The 12,335-nt window shown below is 41.2% G+C and overlaps 2 protein-coding genes across 2 annotated transcripts in view; one reads left to right on the forward strand and one right to left on the reverse strand.

The window, feature by feature from the left end:
• Positions 1-45: 45 nt before the first annotated feature.
• LOC132260645 (uncharacterized) lies at positions 46-5,729 on the forward strand (the record flags this gene model as incomplete). Its single annotated transcript, XM_059758901.1, has 8 exons — positions 46-1,520; positions 1,762-1,858; positions 1,949-2,212; positions 2,412-2,606; positions 3,185-3,379; positions 3,575-4,285; positions 4,481-4,891; positions 5,705-5,729. Coding segments are annotated over 8 exons (3,373 nt in total), but the record flags the coding sequence as incomplete, so codon positions are not given.
• A 6,011-nt stretch (positions 5,730-11,740) lies between these two features.
• The window catches only part of LOC132260646 (titin-like), a 60,949-nt gene continuing 60,354 nt past the window's right edge, over positions 11,741-12,335 (reverse strand). The window contains exon 46 of the mRNA XM_059758903.1: positions 11,741-12,192. Within this exon, the coding sequence (XP_059614886.1) occupies positions 12,137-12,192 (56 nt within the window). The 3' untranslated portion in view covers positions 11,741-12,136. The remainder of the gene's footprint in view (positions 12,193-12,335) is intronic.

The following is a 12,335-nucleotide window of genomic DNA, read 5'->3' on the forward strand; positions in this document are numbered from 1 at the left end:
GCTCCTTGTCTTCAATGATCTCTTCGGTAGTGACGGTCTCCTCAGTGGGAACTTCTTCAATCTGAGGTCCTTCCTCTGGGAATTCTTCGTCAACGGGCCTTGGCTCCTGGACTTCGGTGACCTTCTCGATGATTTCGACAACGCCACCCTTCTTGGTCTTCTTGATGATCTTCTTCTTTTTCTTCTTGCCAGGTTGCTCCTTGTCTTCAATGATCTCTTCGGTAGTGACGGTCTCCTCAGTGGGAACTTCTTCAATCTGAGGTCCTTCCTCTGGGAATTCTTCGTCAACGGGCCTTGGCTCCTGGACTTCGGTGACCTTCTCGATGATTTCGACAACGCCACCCTTCTTGGTCTTCTTGATGATCTTCTTCTTTTTCTTCTTGCCAGGTTCCTCCTTGTCTTCAATGATCTCTTCGGTAGTGACGGTCTCCTCAGTGGGAACTTCTTCAATCTGAGGTCCTTCCTCTGGGAATTCTTCGTCAACGGGCCTTGGCTCCTGGACTTCGGTGACCTTCTCGATGATTTCGACAACGCCACCCTTCTTGGTCTTCTTGATGATCTTCTTCTTTTTCTTCTTGCCAGGTTGCTCCTTGTCTTCAATGATCTCTTCGGTAGTGACGGTCTCCTCAGTGGGAACTTCTTCAATCTGAGGTCCTTCCTCTGGGAATTCTTCGTCAACGGGCCTTGGCTCCTGGACTTCGGTGACCTTCTCGATGATTTCGACAACGCCACCCTTCTTGGTCTTCTTGATGATCTTCTTCTTTTTCTTCTTGCCAGGTTGCTCCTTGTCTTCAATGATCTCTTCGGTAGTGACGGTCTCCTCAGTGGGAACTTCTTCAATCTGAGGTCCTTCCTCTGGGAATTCTTCGTCAACGGGCCTTGGCTCCTGGACTTCGGTGACCTTCTCGATGATTTCGACAACGCCACCCTTCTTGGTCTTCTTGATGATCTTCTTCTTTTTCTTCTTGCCAGGTTGCTCCTTGTCTTCAATGATCTCTTCGGTAGTGACGGTCTCCTCAGTGGGAACTTCTTCAATCTGAGGTCCTTCCTCTGGGAATTCTTCGTCAACGGGCCTTGGCTCCTGGACTTCGGTGACCTTCTCGATGATTTCGACAACGCCACCCTTCTTGGTCTTCTTGATGATCTTCTTCTTTTTCTTCTTGCCAGGTTGCTCCTTGTCTTCAATGATCTCTTCGGTAGTGACGGTCTCCTCAGTGGGAACTTCTTCAATCTGAGGTCCTTCCTCTGGGAATTCTTCGTCAACGGGCCTTGGCTCCTGGACTTCGGTGACCTTCTCGATGATTTCGACAACGCCACCCTTCTTGGTCTTCTTGATGATCTTCTTCTTTTTCTTCTTGCCAGGTTGCTCCTTGTCTTCAATGATCTCTTCGGTAGTGACGGTCTCCTCAGTGGGAACTTCTTCAATCTGAGGTCCTTCCTCTGGGAATTCTTCGTCAACGGGCCTTGGCTCCTGGACTTCAGTGACCTTCTCGATGATTTCGACAACGCCACCCTTCTTGGTCTTCTTGATGATCTTCTTCTTTTTCTTCTTGCCAGGTTCTCCTTGTCTTCAATGATCTCTTCGGTAGTGATCTTCCGATCTTCCTCAGTGGGAACTTCTTCAATCTGAGCTCCTTCCTCTGGGAAATCTTCGTCAACGGGCCTTGGCTTCCCAGGAATTCAGTGACCTTCTTCGATGAGTTCGACAAACTGCCACCCTTCTTGTCTTCTTGGAGATCTTCTTCTTTTTCTTCTTGCCAGGGTGCTCCTTGTTCTTCAATGATCTCTTCGTAGTGACGTCCTTCCTCAGTGGTGAATCTTCATCTGAGGTCCTTCTTATGGAATTCTTCGTCAACGGGCCTTGCCCCTGACTTTCAGTGACCTCTCCGATGATTCGACAACGCCACCCTGCTTGGTCTTCTTGATGATTCTTTTTCTTCTTGGCCAGGGTCCTCTTGTCTTCAATGATCTATTCGGCAGTGACGGTCTCCTCAGCTGGGAACTTACTTCAATTGAGGTCCTTCCTCTGGGAATTCTTCGTCAACGGGCCTTGGCTCCGGGACTTCAGTGACCTTCTCGATGATTTCGACAACGCCACCCTTCTTGGTCTTCTTGATGATCTTCTTCTTTTTCTTCTTGCCAGGTTGCTCCTTGTCTTCAATGATCTCTTCGGTAGTGACGGTCTCCTCAGTGGGAACTTCTTCAATCTGAGGTCCTTCCTCTGGGAATTCTTCGTCAACGGGCCTTGGCTCCGGGACTCCGTGAACCTTCTCGAGATTCGACAACGCTACCCTTCTTCTTGGTAGTCTGTGATGATCTTCCTTATCCGAGCTTTCTGCCAGGTTGCTCCTTGTCTTCAATGATCTCTTCGGTATTGACGGTCTCCTCAGTGGGAACTTCTTCAATCTGAGGTCCTTCCTCTGGGAATTCTTCGTCAACGGGCCTTGGCTCCTGGACTTCGGTGACCTTCTCGATGATTTCGACAACGCCACCTTTCTTGGTTTTCTTGATGATCTTCTTCTTTTTCTTCTTGCCAGGTTCCTCCTTGTCTTCAATGATCTCTTCGGTAGTGACGGTCTCCTCAGTGGGAACTTCTTCAATCTGAGGTCCTTCCTCTGGGAATTCTTCGTCAACGGGCCTTGCTCTGGACTTCGGTGACCTTCTAGATGATTCGACAACGCCACCCTTCTGGTCTTCTTGATGATCTTATTCTGTTCTTCTTGCCAGGTTCCTCATTGTCTTCAATGATCTCTCGGTAGTGACGGTCCCTCCAGTGGGAAACCTTCTCCAATCGAAGGTCCTTCCTCTGGGAAGTCTTCGTCAACGGGCCTTGCTCCTGGACTTCGGTGACCTTCTCGATGATTTCGACAACGCCACACTTCTTGGTCTTCTGATGATCTCTCTTCTTTTTCTCTTGCCAGGTCCTCGATTGTCTCACATCGAATCCTCTCTTCGGTAGTGACGGTATCCTCAGTGGGAACTTCTTCATCTGAGGTCCTTCTCTGGAATTCTCGTCCGGGCCTGACTCCTGGAACTTCGGTGACCTCTCGATGATTTCTGACAACGCCACCCTTCTGGTTTCTTGATGAATCTCTCTTCTTTTTCTTCTTGCCAGGTTGCTCCTTGTCTTCAATGATCTCTTCGGGAGTGACGGTCTCCTCAGTGGGAACTTCTTCAATCTGAGGTCCTTCCTCTGGGAATTCTTCGTCAACGGGCCTTGGCTCCTGGACTTCGGTGACCTTCTCGATGATTTCGACAACGCCACCCTACTTGGTCTTCTTGATGATCTTCTTCTTTTTCTTCTTGCCAGGTTGCTCCTTGTCTTCAATGATCTCTTCGGTAGTGACGGTCTCCTCAGTGGGAACTTCTTCAATCTGAGGTCCTTCTTCTGGGAATTCTTCGTCAACGGGCCTTGGCTCCTGGACTTCGGTGACCTTCTCGATGATTTCGACAACGCCACCCTTCTTGGTCTTCTTGATGATCTTCTTCTTTTTCTTCTTGCCAGGTTCCTCTTTGTCTTCAATAATCTCTTCGGTAGTGACGGTTTCCTCAGTGGGAACTTCTTCAATCTGAGGTCCTTCCTCTGGGAATTCTTCGTCAACGGGCCTTGGCTCCGGGAATTCAGTGACCTTCTCGATGATTTCGACAACGCCACCCTTCTTGGTCTTCTTGATGATCTTCTTCTTTTTCTTCTTGCCAGGTTGCTCCTTGTCTTCAATGATCTCTTCGGTAGTGACGGTCTCCTCAGTGGGAACTTCTTCAATCTGAGGTCCTTCCTCTGGGAATTCTTCGTCAACGGGCCTTGGCTCCGGGACTTCAGTGACCTTCTCGATGATTTCGACAACGCCACCCTTCTTGGTCTTCTTGATGATCTTCTTCTTTTTCTTCTTGCCAGGTTGCTCCTTGTCTTCAATGATCTCTTCGGTAGTGACTGTCTCCTCAGTGGGAACTTCTTCAATCTGAGGTCCTTCCTCTGGGAATTCTTCGTCAACGGGCCTTGGCTCCTGGACTTCGGTGACCTTCTCGATGATTTCGACAACGCCACCCTTCTTGGTCTTCTTGATGATATTCTTCTTTTTCTTCTTGCCAGGTTGCTCCTTGTCTTCAATGATCTCTTCGGTAGTGACGGTCTCCTCAGTGGGAACTTCTTCAATCTGAGGTCCTTCCTCTGGGAATTCTTCGTCAACGGGCCTTTGCTCCTGGACTTCGGTGACCTTCTCGATGATTTCGACAACGCCACCCTTCTTGGTCTTCTTGATGATCTTCTTCTTTTTCTTCTTGCCAGGTTGCTCCTTGTCTTCAATGATCTCTTCGGGAGTGACGGTCTCCTCAGTGGGAACTTCTTCAATCTGAGGTCCTTCCTCTGGGAATTCTTCGTCAACGGGCCTTGGCTCCTGGACTTCGGTGACCTTCTCGATGATTTCGACAACGCCACCCTACTTGGTCTTCTTGATGATCTTCTTCTTTTTCTTCTTGCCAGGTTGCTCCTTGTCTTCAATGATCTCTTCGGTAGTGACGGTCTCCTCAGTGGGAACTTCTTCAATCTGAGGTCCTTCTTCTGGGAATTCTTCGTCAACGGGCCTTGGCTCCTGGACTTCGGTGACCTTCTCGATGATTTCGACAACGCCACCCTTCTTGGTCTTCTTGATGATCTTCTTCTTTTTCTTCTTGCCAGGTTCCTCTTTGTCCTCAATGATTTGCTCTGTGATTTCTATATCCTCGATTTCTTCTTGAATGTCCCTGTCTTTTGTGTGATCTGTGTGTGTAATTTTTTCTTTCTGTTTTTTCCTTATTCGCTCTGGTTTTGTTTCTTTTGTCGACTTGTCTTCCAATTCGATTTTGCGGTTGTCTTCTTCAATTTGGTCTGCAAAATTTTTTTTCAAGAATATAGGTTAGTTTTTTTGTGTAATATTTTGTTTTTTTAGTCTGTTTTGTATTCATTTGTGTGATTGTTTATCGTGGTATTTTGTCGTGTTTTTCGTAACATTTTTTGACCTGATTCTACTATCATGCACTGTGCTCTTTAGCTACAATAATTATCTACAGGATTTAGTGCGAATAGGTATATAAATATAGGTATAAACTTTTGTTGCATTTTTTGGAATACTTTGTGATAATTTTCTACAGGTTTTTTTTTATTTACAAGAGAAAGTTAACGGCTAAACATGTTTTATCGGGGAATGTAGAACGTCAATAACGTATGGGTTGCAATAGTTTAAGTAATTACGAGACAGGAATCATATATAAAAACAAAATTCTGCATTCAGTTTCTAATTTTAACCTGTTATTTTATTCAAGAAACGTTTATAATTGAAAAAGTAAATATTTTAGCAAGGTCACTACATATTCAGTATGTTATGGGGCGAACGTCTGATCTAGAGGAGATTTAGCTGTTAAATAGTTTTTTTTTGTTAAACTGAAATTTCGTAACACAGGTTTTGCAACTACTGAAGGAAGTTTTTCTGTAAGGAGAAAACCTAAAAATCTTTCTTACTTAGTTCAAAACTTACAGTTCTTAGATCTTCTGATCTCTCTGACTGACCTTACCATTAAAAGTTCTGAAATTTACCTTTATATTGTGATTTTCCGTCAGGTTCTTATACACATCGAATAATTTTTACCCATAAATATGATTTATACGCGACATAATGTAAAAATATGTTTGAATAATTCTTTTATGTAAACATACATATTTAATATGTAGGTGTGAACAGAGAAATCTACGCTAGTATAAAGTTTATTCTTATGAGACTTAATGTAAATCCGAGTGACTGAGCACATTCGCGATCGAGACGTTGTATAATTTTTATACATAAATAATAATTGTGTTTCTGCGTGTTGAATGTCATACACTTGAAAAAATATATATTTAAATACCTTTTGCTTAAGCTATTCTGTGCTAAAATATATTACATTACTTATAATAATTATGAACAAGTATTATATAGTGAAGTATTTATTATAAGGACCATAATATTTTTGCTCAGAATAGCATGACACACTAATCTACTTGATATTAAATCTACAGCGTTTCCTCCAAGTTAATTTAGCTGACACGTAACTGGTTTTTGCACATACTCTGAATAAAATTAACCAAACGCAAAGAAATAAGTTTAGGATCTCTCTGTATCACAGAGAATTTCTCCTTGTTTTGCACCAATTTAGAAAATAAAAAAAAAATCATGGAATCACATGTTTAAAAAAGAAGATTTGAAAACATTCATATCATACATAAAGCCAATAAGTTTTTAAAGAATAATATAGCTCGGAGTAAACGCGTTTCATTTCTCCTCATAACTGTTAACATATAAATTCTTTTTATAAATTATAAAGTATACAATTTGGTAAACACTCCTACCTGTGTGTTTAGTTTCAGTAGTCGTTTTCCTCTCATGTTCATCGATCTGAAAATATCCATGATAAACATTTTTTTTTTGGAATGTTCATTATATTGAAACCCATAAAATATTGTACCTCTGTTGTTAGTGATATGTCCTCCAAAACCTTTATGTGAGTTTCGTCATCTGTTTGTTTGGTGATTGGTTCCATTTGCGTGATCTTATGGGATTCGGAAATTTCTTGGACTGAATGTGATGCTTTTTCTGTTATGAGAGACAATTTCAATTCTTCTTCCAATTCATTTGTGATGATCTCATGAGATTGGGGAACTCGACCAAATTCCTCGAAGCACTGTGTTGGCCTTTGCTCAGTAGGTTTATCACTTTTTATGTTATATCCAACTTGCTCCTCTGTTTGCACCTCCAATTTCTCAGCTACAGCAGAACCATATATAGTTTCCTTTGCCATATGTGAGTCTGGTACAAACATGCCATCAAAGCTCTTTGCTGTCTCTTGAACCATTATGTCAGTTTTCACTGGCACTGTTACATTATGTTCGGCTAGTCCAATAGTTGTGACTTCCTTAAGATCCTCAGTCAAAATGTTGCTGATATCTTCGTCGACAGTCACATCTGTCTGCTCGATTGAAATATGCTCAATTGGGGATATTTTAGCAAAAGATTCAGATGGCAAATTGGCGTTTACTAGGTCAGACACGAAGTTCTCTTCCTCAGTTTTGAACTGTGATACAGCTTGAAATTCATCAATGCTAACGTTAACGTAAGACTCTTTGATTTCAGGCATTTTCTTGAATGGAATGCAAGTATCATCAGCTTGAACTTCAGACTGCTGAATTGCAGAATACTCTGAAGTAGTAAATTCGGCCTTCTGATCAACAACCTCAGGTTGAGCCACCGAAGGTCCCAATAGATCTTCCGGTAAAGTTTCAATCTGTTGAGCTACAGGAAGATCAGAGATCTCAACAGTTGCACTATGAGACTTAATATCTGCTGGGGTTTCAAAGTCTTTCGTTGTATCTCCAGTAACAATTTCCGATTGGCTTACGGCTGAGAATTCGTCAGTAGTCAATTGAGCAACCTTTGAGTCAAGATCAGGCTGTTTCTTAAGTTCAGACACTGATTCTTCTAAGGAAACTTGCGTTTGGGATATCACAGGTAGGTCATCCAACGTAATGGATGCTTGCAATTGCTTGATATCATCGGGTTTCTTTAGAGAATCGAGTGTATCAGAAACAAGGACTTCACTTTGCTCAATGGATGTAAATTCTGTTGTAGTGATCTCTGCCTTCTGATCAACAACTTGAGGTTCAGAAATGGAAGATCCAATTTGATCTTCTGATATCGTTTCGATTTGTTCAGCTACAGGAAGATCAGAGATTTCAACAGTGGCTTTATGAGACTTAATGTCTGCTGGAGACTCAAAGTCTTTCGTTGTATCTCCAGTAATAATTTCCGATTGACTTACGGCTGATAGTTCATCAGTAGTCAATTGAGCAGTCTTTGATTCAATTGAATCTTTCCTCAGGGAATCAAGTGTATCAGAAACAAGGACTTCACTCTGCTCGATAGATGAAAATTCTGTCGTAGTGATCTCTGCCTTCTGATCAACAACTTGAGGTTCAGAAATGGAAGGTCCTACTTGATCCTCCGATATCGTTTCAATCTGTTGAGCTACAGGAAGTTCGGATGTTTGAATAATAGCAGTGTGAGACTGTGCATCAGATGGGACTTCAAAATCTTGAACGGAATCATGAACAACTACTTCAGATTGTGATATTGCCAATATATCATTTGTTGTCAATTCAGCATTCTTACTATCGACATCAGGTGCCTTTATGAGTTCAGAAATTGATTCTTCGGGTGATATTTGCATTTGAGATATTACCGAAAGCTCATCTAAAGCAACAAATGCTTGATAGTCTTTAGCTTGATCTGCAATTTTCAAAGTACTCAAAGAATCATCAGCTTGAACTTCAGACTGCTGAATTGCAGAATACTCTGAAGTAGTAAATTCGGCCTTCTGATCAACAACCTCAGGTTGAATAACTGAAGGTCCCAATTGATCTTCCGGTAGAGTTTCAATCTGTTGAGCTACAGGAAGATCAGAGATCTCAACAGTTGCACTATGAGACTTAATATCTGCTGGGGTTTCAAAGTCTTTCGTTGTATCTCCAGTAACAATTTCCGATTGGGTTACGGCTGAGAGTTCGTCAGTAGTCAATTGAGCAACCTTTGAGTCAAGATCAGGCTGTTTCTTAAGTTCAGACACTGATTCTTCTAAGGAAACTTGAGTCTGAGATATCACTGGAAGGTCATCCAACGTAATGGATGCTTGCAATTGCTTGATATCATCCGGCTTCTTTAGAGAATCGAGTGTATCAGAAACAAGGACTTCACTTTGTTCAATGGATGTAAACTCTGTTGTAGTCACTTCAGCCTTCTGATCAACAACTTGAGGTTCAGAAATGGAAGGTCCTATTTGATCCTCCGATATCGTTTCAATCTGTTCAGCTACAGGAAGTTCAGATGTTTGAATAATAGCAGTGTGAGATTGTGCATCAGATGGGGCCACAAAATCTTGAACTGTATCTCCAGCTACAATGCTAGTTCCTAAAACAGCCGATAGTTCATTAGTGGACAATTCTGCAGTCCTTGTTTCAATTTCAGGTGCTTTGTTTAAGTCAGAAACACTTTCTTCTGGAAACACATCAGTGTGTCCGAGAGCTTTATGTTCTGAAATGCTAATTGTTGCTGTATGTTCTTGTTTTTCAAGAGTTTTAGTAAGTTCACTGGTTTGCTCATCTATCCATGGCTGATCCTGTTGTAATGATTCATATTCTGGGACAGTTCCGGCAATTTGTATTGATTTGCTTTGTTCTGGCAGTGTTAGTAAATCTACTGTGTCATGCGCTTGTACTTCCGTGTTTGTGGCTAATTCTAAAGAATCAAATGTGTGTACACTTGTCTTTTCTTCAGGTTTAATAAATTCTTTGGCTTCCGTTGTTACTTCTGACACTATTGTTTCTTCTATTTGCACACTATCGAGTGTTGATTGTGTAAATGTAGCTGTGTGTTCTGGTTCAAACGTTTTATCAAATGTACTACCCTCTTCTATAATGTGTACTTCTTCCTGTGTTACTGCTTTCGTGGGAGCGGTTAAACTTGGTGTTCCATGTTGTTCTTTATACTTAGTGTCATCTAGGATTGAAACATTATCTGATAGAATAACTTCAGTACTCTGTATTGACTCTTGTGCCGCTTCCAATGTGGGTTGCGCATGTTTTTGTGTAGGTGAAACTTTTTCAGTAAATGAATCTAAACACTCAAGTGTTAATATCTCTTCTATTTGCTTCCCTTCTAGATCCCCTGTGCTAACTTTAGCGGTTACTTGTTGTGGAGTTTTCTCAAGTAAAGTTTCTGTATTGTCAAGTATTTGTGTTTCTGCTATGTTTACAGATATACTAGTATCAGGTAATGTTTGTGTGATGGTATGGCTCTCAGTGGGTTGAAAGTCTGGTAGGTTAACTTCAGATTCTTCAGCCGTTACTGTCGATACAAGTACGGACTTTTGCGCATCGTAGTCATAGTTCGCTGTAATTTGTTCAGGTTGTTTTGGTATTTTCATGGCATCTTCCTTATCCTGCACAATTACATCTGAAATTTCTTTGGAGAATAGTGGTTCCATTTGCAATACAGCTTGAGCTGCTTGAACCAATGTTGATGGATTAAATACGTTAACATAATCATTTACATTGACCTCCTGTAGCTCAATTGCTTCATTTGTTGGCATTTCAGACTCAAGGGTCACTCCCTTGGGTACTTTAAATGACTCCAGTTCAGATTCCTTTTCGTTTACTTCTGGGAAATTTGTCTCTGCCGTCTGATACGTTGACACAGCCGCACTGGCTATCTCAGTTTTGGCCTGCTCAATTGGTTTCAGATCATCCTCTTTTTCGTTTGCCATAATTTCCAATCTAGTAATAGCATCCTGCTTATCTAATGTCATACTTGCAGTCTTTGTCTCATATTCGTGACAAGGATAGTCTTCCTGCGGCACCTGAGCGTCAATGAATTCAGTCATGTATCCTTCGAGCGGTATAATTGAGCCTGTAGCTTCAGATGTTTGTGGCTTGGGCTTTTCATCAAATAACCTCTCTTTTTCTTGTACTATTTCTTCTGAAATAGTAACTGTCTCATTCGTAGCTAAGACAACATCGACAGTTTGAGTCACTGGCATGACGTCAGGTACGTAGATATCTTCCAGTTCTGAGCTACTGACTTCCATTGTTACGTATGGTTTCTGTGCAATGTATTCCTCCGTTGCACTTTCAGTAGCTACAATCAACTCGGGATAGTATTTCTCAGACTTGTCATGTGTGATAACTTCTGTCACTTGAAGAGATTCTGACGATGGTACATCAACCTTTGCGTGAACTGGGCTTGTGTGCAGATCAAATGAAGTTACATCTTCTTTTTCAGCTGTTGAGGATTCTGTTACTTGCAGTCCCTCATGTGATATCACATTCTCAATTGCCTGGGCAGCAGGAAGTTGGGGTTTCTCTTGTAAAACATCTTCCTTTTGCTCAATTTCCACCTCCAATATTTCAATGCTATCATGCGGCAAGAGTTTTACCTTTGCTTCGGATTCTTGTAGCTTTTTGGTTTCAAGTTCTCCTACGCTTTCATGCGTAGAACATTGTGTCACTTCAGCTGTCTGATGTGCTGATATGTCAGCATGGGACTTAACGCCTTCAATAGGCTTAGAATGTGGCATATCTTCAGCACTTGTTTCAGCATCAACTTGCGATATTTGAATGGATTCTAGCAAATCAGGCAGATTCACTGTCGGTTGTTTCAGTTTCTCAGTGAGATCCAATATTTTGGAAGGTGTTTCTAATTCACTAGTAATAGTTTCTTCAGTTATGACAGATGCCTGAGGCAAGATGTTAACTGAGGCAACATGGTCTTTTGGTTTTTCTGGAGCAATATTGGTTGTATTGGATTGTTCAATAATTTCGGCGGCCTCAACTGGTGTCTGAATTGGCAATTCGTGCACAACTTTCGGTGTTGGCACATTGAATTCCTCAACATATTCATCAACAAAGGCCTCTTCATTGATTTGTAAATTATTTGGTTTCAGTCTCTTCTCAATTATTTCCGTTTTAACATCCTCAGAAACTTCCACCACTTCCTCCTCTGATTTCTTGACAACCTTTTTCACTCTGGTCTTTTCCTGTTTGTCTTCGAGCACTAATGGTTCGATGATTTCGGAAGTTTCTGCGAAATTATGTAAATGGATGTTGAAGTTGAAATAAGTTGATATTCTCAAGAGAATTTTATCGCATATATGATGACAATATGGTGATAAGCACTTGCATTTTTTGCTATTCTATGATTCGTCAGTTGCTGATTCATTATGACAATAGTTGTTACATGATGTATTTTTATGTACAGTTTGCTTTTATTTATAAAGTATACAGTCAGTTTAATCCCTAGATGTGGGTACTTACACATTCAACGACACATTATCCTTTATGCTGCTGCATAGGTGCAAGGTATTAGATAACATATAAGCAAAAGCATTATATCAATTCGGTCTGGAACGAGAAAACTGAAGCATCTAGAGTAGAAACGTATTTACAATATTAATATCGTCTAATCGTTGGCCTTAAAAGCTCACTTCATTAATATAGCGCAAGAAGCTAAAAGAAAGATTCAATATATCGAAACACACAAATTATGAGGTGCAGAATGTACATATGATAATGAGGAAACACTTAAGTCAAACCTTTGGGAAATGTTGGTTCTTCTTGAATAGATTGTAAGACATTTTCTGGAAAAGGGCGAGGGTATCAGATTTAGTAATAAGTATAGAGAAAAAAAACAATTGATAGTGGTTACGTCGTACAGGGAAAGAGCAACTGAAATGAACAAAATGAGACACAAAAATATCACAAAAATAGACTCACAAAATAC

This window comes from Phlebotomus argentipes, unplaced genomic scaffold (assembly GCF_947086385.1).
Source record: "Phlebotomus argentipes unplaced genomic scaffold, Phlebotomus argentipes genome assembly scaffold_18, whole genome shotgun sequence".
NCBI lineage: Eukaryota > Metazoa > Arthropoda > Insecta > Diptera > Psychodidae > Phlebotomus > Phlebotomus argentipes.